The sequence below is a fragment of the Lithobates pipiens genome, unplaced genomic scaffold (genome assembly GCF_037356315.1).
Source record: "Lithobates pipiens isolate NorthernLeopardFrog02 unplaced genomic scaffold, aLitPip1_a1.2 Scaffold_47, whole genome shotgun sequence".
Taxonomy (NCBI): domain Eukaryota; kingdom Metazoa; phylum Chordata; class Amphibia; order Anura; family Ranidae; genus Lithobates; species Lithobates pipiens.
Window position 1 is genome coordinate 4801242 of NW_027507871.1, and position 19320 is coordinate 4820561.

The 19320-nt window shown below is 47.1% G+C and overlaps 1 protein-coding gene across 4 annotated transcripts in view; it reads right to left on the reverse strand.

Annotated features, from left to right (window-relative positions):
- The window catches only part of ATN1 (atrophin 1), a 111456-nt gene that overhangs the window by 12430 nt on the left and 79706 nt on the right, over positions 1–19320 (reverse strand). For 3 of the 4 annotated variants that reach the window (XM_077467134.1, XM_077467133.1, XM_077467136.1), the window contains exons 8-9: positions 18526–18669; positions 14960–15526 (exon numbers count right to left, since the gene is read on the reverse strand). In XM_077467134.1, coding sequence (XP_077323260.1) covers positions 15294–15526; positions 18526–18669 — 377 coding nt within the window. In that variant the 3' untranslated portion in view covers positions 14960–15293. Of the gene's footprint in view, positions 1–14959; positions 15527–18525; positions 18670–19320 lie in introns of those variants that run through there. The other variant, XM_077467135.1, reaches the window with a different exon arrangement.

Consider the following 19320-nt stretch of genomic DNA (forward strand, 5'->3'; position numbering starts at 1 on the left):
AGCATGGAGCCAGCGATCCATACAAGCATGGAGCCAGCGATCCATACAAGCATGAAGCCAGCGATCCATACAAGCATGGAGTCAGCGTCCCATACAAGCACGGTGCCAGCGTCCCATGTAAGCATGGAGCCAGCGACCCATACAAGCATGGTGCCAGTGTCCCATACAAGCATGGTGCCAGTGTCCCATACAAGCATGGAGCCAGTGTCCCATACAAGCATGGAGCCAGCATCCCATACAAGCATGGAGCCAGTGTCCCATTCAAGCATGGAGCCAATGTCCCATTCAAGCATGAGTCAGTGTCCCATACAAACATGGAGCCAGTGTCCCATTCAAGCATGAGTCAGTGTCCCATTCAAGCATGGAGCCAGCGTCCCATACAAGCATGGAGCCAGCGACCCATACAAGCATGGAGTGTACTGAAAAAACATGTAACCAGTGTCCCATACAAGCATGGAGTGTCCCACACAAGCATGGATGTTCCATATAAGCTTGGAGACAATGTCCCATTCAAGCATGAAGTGTTCCATTCAAACATGGAACCAATGTCCCATACAAGCATGAAGTGTCCTATACAAACATGGAGTGTTCCATACAAGCATGCAGCCAGTGTCCCATACAAGCATGGAGCCAGTATCCCATACAAGCATGGAGCCAGTATCCCATACAAGCATGGAGCCAGTGTCCCATACAAGCATGGAGCCAGTGTTTCATACAAGCATGGAGCCAGTGTTTCATACAAGCATGGAGCCAGTGTTTCATACAAGCATAGAGCCAGTGTCTCATACAAGCATGGAGCCAGTGTCTCATACAAGCATGGAGCCAGTGTCCCATACAAGCATGGAGCCAGTATCCCATACAAACATGGAGTGGCCTATTCATGCATGGAGCCAATGTCCCATAAAAACACGGAGTGTCCATATTGAAGCATGGATCCAATGTCACGTACAAGCATGGAGTGTCCCATACAAACATGGAGCCCGTGTCCCACACAAATATTGAGGGTCCCACATAAGCATGGAGTGTCCCATACAAACACAGAGTGTCCCATACAAGCATGGAGTGTCCCATACAAACAAGAAGTATTCCATTCAAGCATGGAGACAGTGTCCCACACAAACACAGAGTGACCGATACTATCACTGAGCCAATGTCCCATTCAAGCATGGAGCCAATGTCCCATACAAACATGGAGTACCCGATACAAACATGAAGCCAATGTCTCATACAAACATGAAATTTCCCACACAAGCATGGAGGGTCCCATACATACATGGAGACAATGTTCCATACAAACATTGAGTGTCCCATTCAAACATGGAGCCAAAGTCCCATACAAACATGGAGTGTTGATTACAAACATGGAGTGTCCCATACAAACATGGAGTGTCCCATACAAACATGGAGTGTCCCATTTAAGCATGGAAACAGTGTCCTCTACAAACACGGAGTGACCGATACAAGCATGGAGCCAATGTCCTATACAAATATGGAGTGTCCCATTCAAGCATGAAGCCAATGTCCCATACAAAACTGGAGTGCCCGATACAAACATGGAGCCAATATCACATACAAACACAGAGTTTTCCACACAAGCATGGAGTGTCCCATACATACATGGAGCCAATGTCCGTTACAAAAATTGAGTGTCCCATTCAAGCATGGAGCCAAAGTCCCATATAAACATGGAGTGTCCCATACATGCATGGAGCCAATGTCCCATACAAACATGGAGTGTCCCAAACAAACACGGAATGTCCCATTCAAGCATGGAGCCAACGTCCCTTACAAGCATGGAGCCAATGTCTCATACAAACACGGAGTGTCCCATTCAAGCTTGGAGCCAATGTCCCATTCAAACATGGAGTGTACCATTAAAGCATGGAGCCAATGTCCCATACGAACATGGAGTGTCTCACACAAGCAAGGAGCCAATGTCCCATACAAGCATTGAGTGTCCCATACAACCATGGAGCCAGTGTCCCATACAAACATGGAGTGTCCCATACAAACATGGAGTGTCCCAAACAAGCATGGAGTGTCCCATACAACCATGGAGTGTCCCGAACAAGCATGGAGTGTCCCATACAAACATGGAGTGTCCCATACAAACATAGAGTGTCCCATTCAAGCATGGAGCCAGTGACCCATACAAGCATGGAGCCAGTGCCCCATACAAGCATGGAGTATTCCAAGTATGGAGTGTCCCATGCAAACATGGAGCCAGTGTCTCATACAAGCATGGAATGTCCCATACAAACATAGAGCATCCCATACAAACATGGAGCTAGTGTCCCATACAAGCATTGAGTGTCCCATACAAGCATGGAGCCAATGTCCCATACAAACATGGAGTGTCCCATACAAACATAGATTGTCCCACACAAATATGGAGCGTCCCATGGCGTGTCCTATGGAGTGTCCCATACAAACATGGAGTGTCCCATACAAACATGGAGTGTCCCATTCAAGCATGGAGCCAGTGCCCCATACAACCATGGAGTATTCCAAGTATGGAGTGTCCCATGCAAACATGGAGCCAGTGTCTCATACAAGCATGGAGTGTCCCATACAAACATAGAGTGTCCCATTCAAGCATGGAACCAATGTCCCATACAAACATGGAGTGTACCATTAAAGCATGGAGCCAATGTCCCATACGAATATGGAGTGTCCCACACAAGCAATGAGCCAATGTCCCATATAAGCATTGAGTGTCCCATACAAGCATGGAGCCAGTGTCCCATACAAACATGGAGTGTCTCATAAAAACATGGAGTGTCCCGAACAAGCATGGAGTGTCCCATACAAACATGGAGTGTCCCGAACAAGCATGGAGTGTCCCATACAAACATGAAGTGCCCCATACAAGCATGGAATGTCCCATACAAACATTGAGCCAATGTCCCATACAAACATGGAGTGTCCCATACAAACATGGAGTGTCCCATACAAGCATGGCGTGTCCCATAAAAACATGAAGTGTCCCATACAAACGTGGAGTGTCCCATACAAACGTGGAGTGTCCCATACAAATGTGGAGTGTCCCATACAAGCATGGAATGTCCCATACAAACATTGAGCCAATGTCCCATACAAACGTGGAGTGTCTCATACAAATATGGAGTGTCCCAAACAAGCATGGAGTGTACCATACAAACATGGAGTGTTGATTACAAACACGGAGTGTCCCATTTAAGCATGGAGACAGTGTCCTCTACAAACACGGAGTGACCGATACAAACATGAAGCCAATGTCCCATACAAAACTGGAGTGCCCGATACAAACATGGAGCCAATATCCCATACAAACACAGATTTTCCCACACAAGCATGGAGTGTCCCATATATACATGCAGCCAATGTCCGTTACAAAAATTGAGTGTCCCATTCAAGCATGGAGCCAAAGTCCCATATAAACATGGAGTGTCCCATACATGCATGGAGCCAATATCCGATACAAACATGGAGTGTCCCATACAAACACGGAATGTCTCATTCAAGCATGGAGCCAACGTCCCTTACAAGCATGGAGTGTCCCACACAAGCATGGAGTGCCCGATACAAGCATGGAGCCAGTGTCCAATACAAGCATTGAGTGTCTCATACAAACATGAAGTATTCCATACAAGCATGGAGTGTCCCATACAAGCATGGAGCCAATGTCTCATACAAACACGGAGTGTCCCATAATTCAAGCATGGAGCCAATGTCCCATACAAACATGGAGTGTACCATTAAAGCATGGAGCCAATGTCCCATACAAGCATTGAGTGTCCCATACAAGCATGGAGCCAATGTCCCATACAAGCATTGAGTGTCCCATACAAGCATGGAGCCAATGTCCCATACAAACGTGGAGTGTCTCATACAAACATGGAGTGTCCCGAACAAGCATGGAGTGTCCCATACAAGCATGGAGTGTCCCATACAAGCATGGAGTGTCCCATACAAGCACGGAATGTCCCGTACAAGCATGGCGTGTCCCATACAAACATGGAGTGTCCCATTCAAGCAGGGAGCCAGTGTCCCATACAAGCATGGAGCCAGTGCCCCATACAAGCATGGAGCCAGTGCCCCATACAAGCATGGAGTATTCTAAGTATGGAGTGTCCCATACAAACATGGAGCCAGTGTCTCATACAAGCATGGAGTGTCCCATACAAACATAGAACATTCCATACAAACATGGAGCCAGTGTCCCATACAAGCATTGAGTGTCCCATACAAGCATGGAGCCAATGTTCCATACAAACATGGAGTGTCCCATACAAACATAGATTGTCCCACACAAATATGGAGCCTCCCATGGCGTGTCCTATGGAGTGTCCCATGGAGTGTCCCATACAAACATGGAGTGTCCCATGGCGTGTCCCATGGAGTGTCCCATGGAGTGTCCCATACAAACATGGAGTGTCCCATGGAGTGTCCCATACAAACATGGAGTGTTCCATGGAGTGTCCCATACAAACGTGGAGTGTCCTATGGAGTGTCCCATGGAGTGTCCCATACAAACATGGAGTGTCCCATGGAGTGTCCCATACAAACATGGAGTGTCCCATGGAGTGTCCCATGGCGTGTCCCATACAAACATGGAGTGTCCCATGGAGTGTTCCATACAATCATAGAGTGTCCCATGAAGTGTCCCATACAAACATGGAGTGTACCATGGAGTGTCCCATGGAGTGTACCATGGAGTGTCCCATACAAACATGGAGTGTTCCATGGCGTGTCCCATACAAACATGGAGTGTCCCATGGCGTGTCCCATGGAGTGTCCCATGGCGTGTCCCATACAAACATGGAGTGTCCAATGGAGTGTCCCATATAAACATGGAGTGTCCCATGGCATGTCCCAACGAGTGTCCCATGGCGTGTCCCATACAAACATGCAGTGTCCCATGGTGTGTCCCATACAAACATGGAGTGTCCCATGGCATGTCCCATGGAGTATCCCATGGTGTGTCCCATACAAACATGGAGTGTCCCATGGCATTTCCCATGGAGTGTCCCATGGCATGTCCCACGGAGTGTCCCCTGGCGTGTCCCATACAAACATGGAGTGTCCCATGGCGTGTCTCATGGAGTGTCCCATGGCTTGTCCCATGGCGTGTCCCATAGAAACATAGAGTGTCCCATGGAGTGTCCCACGGCGTGCCTTATACAAACATGGAGTGTCCCATGGCGTGCCTTATACAAACATGGAGTGTCCCATGGCGTATCCCATGGAGTGTCCCATGGCATGTCCCATGGAGTGTCCCATAGAAACATGGAGTGTCCCATGGTGTGTCTCATGGAGTGTCCCATGGCATGTCCCATGGCGTGTCCCATAGAAACATGGAGTGTCTCATGGCATGTCCCATAGAAACATGGAGTGTCCCATGGCGTGTCTCATACAAACATGGAGTGTCCCATGGCATGTCCCATGGCGTGTCCCATACAAACACGGAGTGTCTTATGGCGTGTCCCATACAAACATGGAGTGTCCCATGGAGTGTCCCATAGAGTGTCCCATACAAACATGGAGTGTCCCATAGCGTGTCCCATACAAACATGGAGTGTCCCATGGAGTGTTCCATACAATCATAGAGTGTCCCATGGAGTGTCCCATGGAGTGTCCCATACAAACATGGAGTGTACCATGGAGTGTACCATGGAGTGTCCCATACAAACATGGAGTGTACCATGGAGTGTACCATGGAGTGTCCCATACAAACATGGAGTGTCCCATGGCATGTCCCATACAAACATGGAGTGTCCCATGGCGTGTCCCATGGGGTGTCCCATGGCGTGTCCCATACAAACATGGAGTGTCCCATGGAGTGTCCCATACAAACATGGAGTGTCCCATGGCGTGTCCCATACAAACATGGAGTGTCCCATGGCATGTCCCATACAAACATGGAGTGTCCCATGGCATGTCCCATGGAGTGTCTCATGGTGTGTCCCATACAAACATGGAGTGTCCCATGGCATTTCCCATGGAGTGTCCCATAGCGTGTCCCACGGAGTGTCCCATGGCGTGTCCCATACAAACATGGAGTGTCCCATGGCGTGTCTCATGGAGTGTCCCATGGCATGTCCCATGGCGTGTCCCATAGAAACATGGAGTGTCCCATGGAGTGTCCCACGGCGTGTCCCATAGAAACATGGAGTGTCCCATGGCGTGCCTTATACAAACATGGAGTGTCCCATGGCGTGTCCCATGGAGTGTCCTATGGCATGTCCCATGGAGTGTCCCATAGAAACATGGAGAGTTCCATGGTGTGTCTCATGGAGTGTCCCATGGCATGTCCCATGGCGTGTCCCATAGAAACATGGAGTGTCTCATGGCATGTCCCATGGCGTGTCCCATAGAAACATGGAGTGTCCCATGGCGTGTCTCATACAAACATGGAGTGTCCCATGGCATGTCCCATGGTGTGTCCCATACAAACACGGAGTGTCCCATGGCGTGTCCCATACAAACATGGAGTGTCCCATAGCGTGTCCCATACAAACATGGAGTGTCCCATAGCATGTCCCATACAAACATGGAGTGTCCCATAGCATGTCCCATACAAACATGGAGTGTCCCATGGAGTGTCCCATACAAACATGGAGTGTCCCATAGCGTGTCCCATACAAACATGGAGTGTCCCATGGTGTGTCCCATACAAACACGGAGTGTCCCATGGTGTGTCCCATACAAACATGGAGTGTCCCATGGAGTGTCCCATAGCGTGTCCCATACAAACATGGAGTGTCCCATAGCGTGTCCCATACAAACATGGAGTGTCCCATGGCGTGTCCCATGGGGTGTCCCATGGCGTGTCCCATACAAACATGGAGTGTCCCATGGAGTGTCCCATACAAACATGGAGTGTCCCATGGCGTGTCCCATACAAACATGGAGTGTCCCATGGCATGTCCCATACAAACATGGAGTGTCCCATGGCATGTCCCATGGAGTGTCTCATGGTGTGTCCCATACAAACATGGAGTGTCCCATGGCATTTCCCATGGAGTGTCCCATAGCGTGTCCCACGGAGTGTCCCATGGCGTGCCCCATACAAACATGGAGTGTCCCATGGCGTGTCTCATGGAGTGTCCCATGGTGTGTCCCATACAAACATGGAGTGTCCCATGGCATTACCCATGGAGTGTCCCATAGCGTGTCCCACGGAGTGTCCCATGGCGTGTCCCATACAAACATGGAGTGTCCCATGGCGTGTCTCATGGAGTGTCCCATGGCATGTCCCATGGCGTGTCCCATAGAAACATGGAGTGTCCCACGGCGTGTCCCATAGAAACATGGAGTGTCCCATGGCGTGCCTTATACAAACATGGAGTGTCCCATGCCGTGTCCCATGGAGTGTCCCATAGAAACATGGAGAGTTCCATGGTGTGTCTCATGGAGTGTCCCATGGCATGTCCCATGGCGTGTCCCATAGAAACATGGAGTGTCTCATGGCATGTCCCATGGCGTGTCCCATAGAAACATGGAGTGTCCCATGGCGTGTCTCATACAAACATGGAGTGTCCCATGGCATGTCCCATGGTGTGTCCCATACAAACACGGAGTGTCCCATGGCGTGTCCCATACAAACATGGAGTGTCCCATGGAGTGTCCCATAGCGTGTCCCATACAAACATGGAGTGTCCCATGGAGTGTCCCATACAAACATGGAGTGTCCCATAGCGTGTCCCATACAAACATGGAGTGTCCCATGGTGTGTCCCATACAAACATGGAGTGTCCCATGGTGTGTCCCATACAAACACGGAGTGTCCCATGGTGTGTCCCATACAAACATGGAGTGTCCCATAGCGTGTCCCATACAAACATGGAGTGTCCCATGGTGTGTCCCATACAAACACGGAGTGTCCCATGGTGTGTCCCATACAAACATGGAGTGTCCCATAGCGTGTCCCATACAAACATGGAGTGTCCCATAGCGTGTCCCATACAAACATGGAGTGTCCCATGGCGTGTCCCATACAAACATGGAGTGTCCCATACAAACATGGAGTGTCCCATGGCGTGTCCCATACAAACATGGAGCAAGCATGCATACAGAAGAAAATAGCTGCTTGAATTCCCCTCCCCAGAATGGTGACTGTTAAAGCTGAACTCCGGGCACAAAAACTGTAATTTAAATATATCGGCCAACAGTAGCAGGGGATATAAACCCACTTTGTGAGTGCCTAATGCCTTTACAACCCCAGATATTACCTGGTAAAAGTAGCAGTGACATCATCACTATGCTGTACATAACCTGAACAGAGAGCAGAGCTGTGGGAAGGATCCAACTGGCCCCACCCACTACAGAAATCTACAGGAGGGGGCGGGGACAAGACCAGTCCCCCTGCACAAGGAGAGAGGGCAGCTGTGGGTGGTCTTTATGACAGGAAGTCTCACGCTGGATGACTGCACAGATCTGGAGGAAATACACAGAAGAAGTCACATGACCGATGGATTTGGACAATATTTGCTGATCCCGGACCTTAGCTTTGAAGCAATAATAAACTCATTTCTTACACGGCTGCTTACCAACTCTTAGATCTGACGGCTGCATTCCTTTTCTTTAGACTTTCTTTCCTCTATTATCATCTGGTGATCCGGCCAGCCAGTCTTGTTTTTTTTTCAAAAGAACAATCTCTCCAGCAGAATGTATCAGTTTACACGGATGAGACAAACCATTTCCCACTGACAGGGGTTCTTACAATGATCAGATTTATGTAAAACCTTTATCCCAAAAGCAAAAAAAAAAAAAAAGTTTGGCTTCAAAGTGCTAGTGTATCTGAATCTGCTAGTATGTCTAACATGGACCTCCCAGACTGATAATGTTGCTGTCTGCTGTGCCTCCTGTGCATCTTCATCCAGAGTGGGGGGGGGGGCGGCTCTAATACAGGAGGTGTGTTACTGGCCAGATCACCAGGTTACAACAGAGGGGAAAAAAATACTAAAAAAAGAAAACCAATGCAGCCGCCACATTGAATGGTTGGTAAGCGGATATATATGGCATTTACGGTTTTGTACACTGCAGCTAAGAGTAGCCCCGGGAGTAGGACCCTCAATGGGATTTGCTCCACCCAGTATTAGAGAAGGCTGTCATTGGTTGATTTGCATGGAAGATTGCAGTACCTTAACCTTTTCCCGCACATGTGCAGTGTAGTGTGGGTGGGCCCTAATTGGGAAGGGGGGGGGCGGGGTCTGAGGTTTCCGGCAGCTCTCAGTGCCTATTTGTGATTGGGAGCCAGCAGGATGGGCTCCCAGTCATGTGACCACTGGGGGGAGCCAATCACGTGATTGAGATGCTGCCGAAAAAAGACGGCAGGAAGGGTTTAAAGCTGAACTCCGGACAAACAGCTGACATACCGATGAAATACATATATGGGGGGGGGGGGGGGGCGTTTTACGTGCCGAAGGATTTGTGTTTCTGTCCATCCAGTCCTGAGATTTACACAGCTCAGTCCTGTTTGGGCCGGACAGAAGACCTGGTTTTTCTCCGGTGCAATTTAGTCAGGGCCGCCTTTAAGGCAGGGCAAAAGGGGGAAGCTGCCCTGGCCCCCTCCCCCCCCCCCCCGTCATTGCTGTGGGGCCCAAAGCCATAGCTCCCAACTGTCCCGGATTTGGAGGGACTGTCCCTAATTTGGAGCAATGTCCCTCTCTCCTCCTCATTTGTCCCTCATTTTGGTCTGATCTAGAAAGTCGTATATAAAATGAACTTTTTATCTTTCAAAAAGTGTTTCCCAGTGTTAAACCTTTCATCTGATTTCTAAATTGTACATTTTAAAAGCCGATATAAAGGAATAATAGTGGATTTAATTAACTTTTTTTTGGTTAATTCTCCTTTAAGGGGGTGTGGCGGGGGGGCGTGTCCTATGCCTACATACATTTGCTAGTAGGTGTCCCTCATTCCCATCTCAAAATGTTGGGGGGCCCAAAGCAGCTGCCTCATACTTGCCAACTATCCCGGTTTAAATTCCCTTGTCCCTTGAAGTTTTAGTCCCGTGCTGTGTCCCGATATCTCTGTGTGAAGTGCTGCTGCTAATGCTGCCCAGCTCTGCCCTATTGTTGTGTGCAGGTGACTCACCTGCAGACCCTGTGTTTACATGTAAATAAACAGCATTCATATGGAAATATCTGCGGAGTGGTGGCATTCATGTAAATAGAGGCGGCATTAATAAGTAAATAGCCATGGACCGGCGCCATTCATATGCACCCCCGAGGTCATATCCACTCCACCATCACCTATACTGAATGCTGCCCACTGGGAAGGTAAAGGGGCATGATGGAAAGCCCTGCCTACAACTGTGGTCATTCAGCCTAACATCAGCCTGTTCTGCAAAGGTAAGCAAATTAGTGCCGGGGGGGGGGGGAGGGGGAGAGTAGTGTGGGGTGTGCAGAGGTAGGTAGAGAAGGAATTACAGTTTGGGGTGCACAGGTGAGTAAGGAGGGGGGTGTATGGAGGTAAGGAAGGTGGGAGCAAAGATGAGCAGAGGAGGCAGGTAGAGATATAATGAGTGGAGGGTTGGAGTGGAGAGGATGGGGGAGGTTTGGGGTGCAGAGGTCAGAGACAGAGGGGTTTTAGGAGGCAAAGATGTGCTGACAGGGGGGATAAAGATGCAGGTCATGTGTAAGGCAGCCCATTCCTTTCAAAGGGCTGATCTATGCGCTAGAAATGCAGAAGAAAGTCCCAAACGCTTTTTCAAAATCACACGGTTGCACAGCACATTCATGAGGGTGTCATTAACAATTAATGGCACTGCCGTGTATCTGCTAAAGGGCAGCACGTTTCTGTGGTGTCAGGAAAGTGATTTTGCATGTGTCCCCAACACACAAATGTGAATGCAGGCTAAATGTCTCAGTTACATAGGTGGTCAGTGTAAATCTTCTCATTACATTGGGGCTTAGTGTAAAATCCTTTCATTTACACTAGTGGCCAGTGTGAAGGTCCCCCTTACATTGGTGGTCAGTGTAAATCCCTCCTTACATTGGTGGTCAGTGTAAATCCCTCCTTACATTGGTGGTCAGTGTAAATCCCTCCTTACATTGGTGGTCAGTGTAAATCCCTCCTTACATTGGTGTTTACTGTGAATGCTTCTATTACATTAGTGGTCAGTGTAAATCCACTTTACATTGATGGTCATTGTAAATCTTCTCATTACATTGGTGATGGGTGTACAATCCTTTCATTCACACTAGTGGCCAGTTTAAAGGCCCCCCTTACATTAGTGGTCAGTGTAAATCCCTCCTTACATTGCTGGTTACTGTGAATGCTCCTATTTCATTAATGGTCAATGTAAATACACTTTACATTGGGGGTCATTGTAAATCTTCTCATTACATTGGGGCTTGGTGTACAATCCTTTCATTCACACTAGTGGTCAGTGTGAAGGCCCCCATTACATTAGTGGTCAGTGTAAATCCCTCCTTACATTGGTGGTTACTGTGAATGCTCCTATTACATTAGTGGTCAGTGTAAATCCCCTTTACATTAGTGGTCAGTGTAAATCCCCTTTACATTAGTGGTCAGTGTAAATCCCCTTTACATTAGTGGTCAGTGTAAATCCCTCCTTACATTGCTGGTTACTGTGAATGCTCCTATTTCATTAATGGTCAATGTAAATACACTTTGCATTGGGGTTCATTGTAAATCTTCTCATTAAATTGGGGCTTGGTGTACAATCCTTTCATTCACACTAGTGGTCAGTGTGAAGGCCCCCCTTACATTAGTGGTCAGTGTAAATCCCTCCTTACATTGGTGGTTACTGTGAATGCTCCTATTACATTAGTGGTCAGTGTAAATCCCCTTTACATTAGTTGTCAGTGTAAATCCCTCCTTACATTGGTGGTTACTGTGAATGCTCCTATTTCATTAATGGTCAATGTAAATACACTTTACGTTGGGGGGGTCATTGTAAATCTTCTCATTACATTGGGGCTTGGTGTACAATCCTTTCATTCACACTAGTGGCCAGTGTGAAGGTCCCCCTTGCATTATTGGTCAGTGTAAATCCCTCCTTACATTGGTGATTACTTTGAATGCTTGTATTACATTAGTGGTCAGTGTAAATCCCTCCTTACATTGGTGGTTACTGTGAATGCTTCTATTACATTAGTGGTCAGTGTAAATCCACATTACATTGGTGGTCATTGTAAATTTTCTCATTACATTGGGGCTTGGTGTAAAATTCTTTCATTCACAATTCCTTCATTCACACTAGAGGCCAGTTTGAAGGTCCTCCTTACATTAGTGGTCAGTGTAAATCCCTCCTTACCTTGGTGGTTACTGTGAATGCTTCTATTACATTAGTGGTCAATGTAAATCCACTTTACATTAGTGGTCATTGTAAATCTTCTCATTACATTGGGGCTTGGTGTACAATCCTTTCATTCACACTAGTGGCCAGTGTGAAGCCCCCCCCCCTTACATTAGTGGTCAGTGTAAATCCCTCCTTACATTGGTGGTCAGTGTAAATCCCTCCTTACATTAGTGGTCAGTGTAAAGCCCTCCTTACCTTGGTGGTTACTGTGAATGCTCCTATTACATTACTGGTCAGTGTAAATCCCTCCTTACCTTGGTGGTTACTGTGAATGCTCCTATTACATTACTGGTCAGTGTAAATCCCTCCTTACCTTGGTGGTTACTGTGAATGCTTCTATTACATTAGTGGTCAGTGTAAATTCCTCCTTACATTGGTGGTTACTGTGAATCTCCTATTACATTAGTGATCAGTGTAAATCCACTTTACATTGGGGGTCAATGTAAGTTTTCTCATTACACTGGGACTTGGCGTACAATCCTTTCATTCACAATCCTTTCATTCACACTAGTGGCCAGTGTGAAGGTCCCCCTTACATTAGTGGTCAGTGTAAATCCCTCCTTACCTTGGTGGTTACTGTAAATGCTCCTATTACATTAGTGGTCAATGTAAATCCTTTTTACATTGGTGGTGATTGTAAATCTTCTCATTACATTGGGGCCTGGTGTACAATCCTTTCATTCACACTAGTGGCGAGTGTAAAGATCCCCCTTACATTAGTGGCTAGTGTAAATCCCTCCTTACATTGGTGGTTACTGTGAATGCTTCTATTACATTAGTGGTCAGTGTAAATTCCTCCTTACATTGGTGGTTACTGTGAATCTCCTATTACATTAGTGATCAGTGTAAATCCACTTTACATTGGGGGTCAATGTAAGTTTTCTCATTACATTGGGGCTTGGCGTACAATCCTTTCATTCACAATCCTTTCATTCACACTAGTGGCCAGTGTGAAGGTCCCCCTTACATTAGTGGTCAGTGTAAATCCCTCCTTACCTTGGTGGTTACTGTAAATGCTCCTATTACATTAGTGGTCAATATAAATCCTTTTTACATTGGTGGTGATTGTAAATCTTCTCATTACATTGGGGCCTGGTGTACAATCCTTTCATTCACACTAGTGGCGAGTGTAAAGATCCCCCTTACATTAGTGGCTAGTGTAAATCCCTCCTTACATTGGTGGTTACTGTGAATGCTTCTATTACATTAGTGGTCAGTGTAAATTCCTCCTTACATTGGTGGTTACTGTGAATCTCCTATTACATTAGTGATCAGTGTAAATCCACTTTACATTGGGGGTCAATGTAAGTTTTCTCATTACATTGGGGCTTGGCGTACAATCCTTTCATTCACAGTCCTTTCATTCACACTAGTGGCCAGTGTGAAGGTCCCCCTTACATTAGTGGTCAGTGTAAATCCCTCCTTACCTTGGTGGTTACTGTAAATGCTCCTATTACATTAGTGGTCAATGTAAATCCTTTTTACATTGGTAGTCATTGTAAATCTTCTCATTACATTGGGGCCTGGTGTACAATCCTTTCATTCACACTAGTGGCCAGTGTAAAGATCCCCCTTACATTAGTGGTTAGTGTAAATCCCTCCTTACATTGGTGGTTACTGTGAATGCTTCTATTACATTGGTGGTCAGTGAAAACCCCTATTACATTAGTGGTCAGTGTAAACCCCTATTACATTAGTGATCAGTGTAAACCCCTACTACATTAGTGGTCAGTGTAAACCCCTATTACATTAGCGGTCAGTGTAAACCCCTATTACATTAGTGATCAGTGTAAACCCCTACTACATTAGTGGTCAGTGTAAACCCCTATTACATTAGCGGTCAGTGTAAACCCCTATTACATTAGCGGTCAGTGTAAACCCCTATTACATTAGTGGTCAGTGTAAACCCCTATTACATTCGTGGTCAGTGTAAACTCCTATTACATTCGTGGTCAGTGTAAACTCCTATTACATTGGTAGCCAGTGTTGAAACTCCTCTTTATATTGGTAGTCGGTAAAACAAAATCAGTATTGCGATTGATCACACCCTCCCCTCAGCACTGTCACTGATCCCAGGAGTCTGAGGATCCCTAGGAATTCTCTGTCAATTGATGGGTCCCCTCACCTCCCCAGCCCATGGTGTGCAGGCAGGTGGAGAGTAAAATTGCATGGGGGAGGAGGGGGGGGGGCAAGAAAATGTTTGCTCAGGGTCCAATCAATATTAAAGACGGCCCTGAATTTAGTAACACTTACAGGTCTTCTCCCAGCCCCAGTCTGTGATTGGACAGTGAAAGGAGAAGCAGCAGATGAGGCTTGTCTCTCTGCTCTCTCCTCCCGTCAGCATGTTTCTGCACAGCTAATTCGCTCCTTGTGCTGCTTCTCTCTTCCTCATTCTGAGCTCTGCTGCGCAGGGCTGATACCAGGTCAGATTCAGCTACTTACAGAGGTCTTGTCCCTCACCCAGCCTGTGATTGGACATTGAAAGAAGAAGCGGCAGACAGATGAGGCTTGTCTCTCTGCTCTCTCCTCCTGTCAGCATTTTTCTGCACAGCTAATTCGCTCCTTGTGCTGCTTCTCTCCTCCCCCCCCCCCCTCCCCCCAGGTCTGAGCTCTGCTGTATTGGGCTGATACCAAGTCAGATTCGGTTACTTGGATTAAATAAAACCTTTAATGATGTATAATAATTACAGAACTCTATTAATTGGTGTATTTTATATCTGCTTGGAGTTCAGGTTTAGCCGACTGTACCAGTTCTTGTGTGGATGGAAGCAACTTAATATTCCCTGACAACTCCATGACATCATACATATAGGGGAGGAGGCAACCAATAGGAACACTTCTGTGAAGGATAGTCCAGGAAAAGGAGTATAAATCCAAGTTTTCCGATTTGGTGCAATACCTGCCCTTCTGGAAATGTAAATGATCTAAATAAATTCATGGAGACGTGGAGATCAGAGATTTGTTTTTTTTTGTTTTTTTGTTTTTATTTCCTGGGATGACGAGGTGGAGCAGGACAGTGAGCGGTTGCTTTGTACCTGTAGTAGTCTTCCTGCCCGGGGAGGGGCACTCCCTGCAGGGGGTGATGGGCTTGCAGCCAGTGTTGTTGCTCCAGGGCCAGGCGCTGGAGCTCCGCGGACTGCGCGTGCATGGCCTGCAGCTGGTGAGCGGCGGAGAGCGGGGCGGACAGGGAGGAAGGGAGGTCTCTGTAGGGGGAGGCTGATAGAAAGAAGAGGCCCGTCAGTTCATCTCACATCGGTACCACCAGAACGTTCAGATACTGCTGGGTGGGGGGGGGGGGGCGGGGCCTAATCTACCGAAACATTAGAGGCGTGGCCTTCAGGGAATCTTTTACTTTGTCAACTGCACTGCATTCTGGGAGGAAGGGAAGGAGGTCACATGCTGAACCCCATACCTGGAAGGACCGCCTGCTAACGATGAACCCATACCTGGAAGGACCATGTACAGTATCTCACAAAAGTAAGTACACCCCTCAGTGACATTTGTGTAAATCTTTTCTTCTCTCTTTTCATGTGACAACACTGAAGAAATGACACTTGTCTGCAATGTAAAGTAGTGAGTGTACAGCTTGTATAACAGTGTAAATTTCCTGTCCCCTCAAAATAACTCAACACACAGCCATTAATGTCTAAACCGCTGGCAACAAAAGTCAGGACACCCCTAAGTGAAAATGTCCAAATTGGGGACCAATTAGCCATTTTCCCTCCCCCGGTGTCATGTGACCCGTTAGTGTTACAAGGTCTCAGGTGTGAATGGGGAGCAGGTGTGTTAAATTTGGCGTTATCGCTCTCACTCTCTCATACTGGTCACTGGAAGTACAACATGGCACCTCATGGCAAAGAACTCTCTGAGGATATGATATAAGAATTGTTGCTCTATATAAAGATGGCCTAGGCTATAAGAAGATTGCCAAGACCCTGAAACTGATCTGCAGCACGGTGGCCAAGACCATACAGCGGTATAACAGGACAGGTTCCCCTCAGAACAGGCCTCGCCATGGTCCACCAGAGAAGTTGAGGTCACGTGCTCAGCATCATATCCAGAGGTTGTCTTTGGGAAATAGACGTATGAGTGCTGCCAGCATTGCTGCAGAGGTTGTAGGGGTGGGGGGGGGGGGGGGGTCAGCCTGTCAGTGCTCAGACCGTACGCCGCACACTGCATCAAATTGGTCTGCATGGCTGTCGTCCCAGAAGGAAGCCTCTTCTAAAGATGATGCACAAGAAAGACCACAAACAGTTTTCTGAAGACAAGCAGACTAAGGAGATGGATTACTGGAACCATGTCCTGTGCTCTGATGAGACCAAGATAAAGGTATTTGGTGTCAGATGGTGACAAGCGTGTGTGGGGGCAACCAGGTGAGGAGGACAAAGACAAGTGTGTCTTGTCTACAGTCAGGCATGGTGGTGGGAGTGTCATGGTCTGGGGCTGCATGAGTGCTGCCGGCACTGGGGGGCTACAGATCATTGAGGGGACCATGAATGCCAACATGTACTGTGACATACTGAAGCAGAGCATGATCCCCTCCCTTCAGAGACTGGACCGCAGGGCAGTATTCCAACATGATAACCACCCCAAACACACCTCCAACACCACCACTGCCTTACTAAAGAAGCTGAGGGTGAAGGTGATGGACTGGCCAAGCATGTCTCCAGACCTAAACCCCATTGATCATCTGTGGGACATCCTCAAACGGAAGGTGGAGGAGCGCAAGGTCTCCAACATCCACCAGCTCCGTGATGTCATCATGGAGGAGGGGAAGAGGACTCCAGTGGTGACCTGTGAAGTTCTGCTGACCTCCGTGCCCAAGAGGGTGAAGGCAGTGCTGGAAAATAATGGTGGCCACACAAAATATTGACAATTGGGCCCAATTTGGAGATTTTCTCTTAGGGGTGTCCTGACTTTTGTTGCCAGCGGTTTAGACATTAATGGCTGTGTGTTGAGTTATTTTGAGGGGACAGGAAATTTACACTGTTATACAAGCTGTACACTCACTACTTTACATTGTAGACAAGTGTCATTTCTTCAGTGTTGTCACATGAAAAGAGAGAAGAAAAGATTTACAGAGAGATGGGGTGTACTTACTTTTGTCAGATACTGTATATGTATATATATATATATATATATATATATATATATATATATATATATAGATAATTCTCACAAAAAGGTAAAGCGACTTCTGGGTGAAATCATTTTTTTTTAGCTGGGTGCCCTGAGAGTGAACCCCTCGCGGTCTGGTGAGTGGGTTTTGCCTGTGTTTGGCCTTTAGAAGCAATTCATTTAATTATGTTTCCTGTATTCATTTACTAACAAATTCCACGTTTTTTGCCACGATTCAAATTCGGATCGGTTGAAAAATGATCGATTTGAATTCTGTGTGAAGAACAGCTGGTTGTTAAGGAGTGGGTGCCCCATAATCATTAACAGAGGGAGGAGATTCGGGGGCTCCTTGTTAAAGGCTTCCAGATTCCAATAAGTCACGCCCCCTCCCCCGCAACCCCAAAAACACTGGGACAGGGTTGTGGGGAAGAGGCCCTTGTCCCCATCAACCACCCCCCCCCCCCCATGTTGAGGGCACGTGGCCTGGAATGGTTCAGAAGGGAGGGGGTGTTGTTGCTTGCCCGTCCCACCCCCTTTTTCAGGACCTGCTAAACTGCATGCTCAGATAAGGGTCTGGGACATTTATTTATTTTTTTGGGGGGGGGAACTCAACGCTATTTAAAAAAAATTGGCATGTGGTTCCCCTTAAAATTCATACCAGGCCCTGGGGGGGGGGCCCATGCTGTTTTTTTACTATATTTTTCATTACCTGCATTCCTTTGTTTACATTCAGCTGTCAGTGGGGAAGCCCGCTGACAGCTGATGAGTCACCGGTTGTTAAGCTTCCCGGCCCGCTCCCTAACAACCAGCTATTTCTTCACATTACAATCAGTTCGATCAATTTTTCCACCGATCCGAATTCGAATCGTTCCACAATTGTGGAATTCGTTAGAATTTAGCAGCTGGGGGGGGGGCAGCACATCAATAAAGAGACCCCTGGAAAGGTAAGTACATACTCCCTTCTCTCTTCTAACTGGTACCCTTTACATATAAAGTGCCCCTTCCCCCCAAAATTCTGACCCTTTAACCTCTTTAGCTGTGGCACCTCAACCGCTCCAAACCCGTAGACGGTGCTTTGATTCCCTACCATCACTCACCGAATATCTGCTGCCGGAGGACATCACTGTCATGCAAAGGGTGGGGCATCAGCGGGTTGGGCAGAGCGGCTGCCGGGTACGGGATCCGTGTGAGGTGGGACCCCGACGTGAGCGGATCCATCAACGGGTGAACGCCGGCAGAAGCTGAAAGACAGACAGGCAGAGAGTGAGGAGACACCATGCCACACCCCCCCCCCCCCCAGCATGTTACAATGGACCCTTCCATAACTTTACACATCTGCATTCATGACATAATATAAAGCAACAGTATCAATTTTCCCCAAAAAAAAGAAGCTCCGCCCTTTATCATGGACGCGGTCCTTAAACCCCCCCCCCCTGCTAGTAGTGACTCTGCCTAGGCTAAAAATGATGTCATCAGTCTGTGAAATGCGTCGCCAAAATAAGTAGACGTGTGCAATTCGTTTTTTTTTTTGGGCGAATTTTGACAAATTCGTTCATTCCGAAATTCCCGAATTTCCGAATTTTTCCATTTCTGAAAATACGAATTTCTGAATTTTCAAATTCGCAAATTTTCAGATTTTCAGAATTCGGAAATTCGAAAATTCAATATTTCGAAAATCTGAAAAAAAAAAGAACGAAAATCAGTAAAATTCGAAATAATAACTGACTATTAAATTATAAGTATTGGAATTTCCTTTCAAATTTGGCTGTTAGTGAACGTAACGAATACAAATTTATCTGAAGTTACGAATTATCGGAAAAAAAAAACGAAACGAATGGAACGTAATGATGTAATAATAATAAATATCAATAATAATAATAATTATCCCTTTC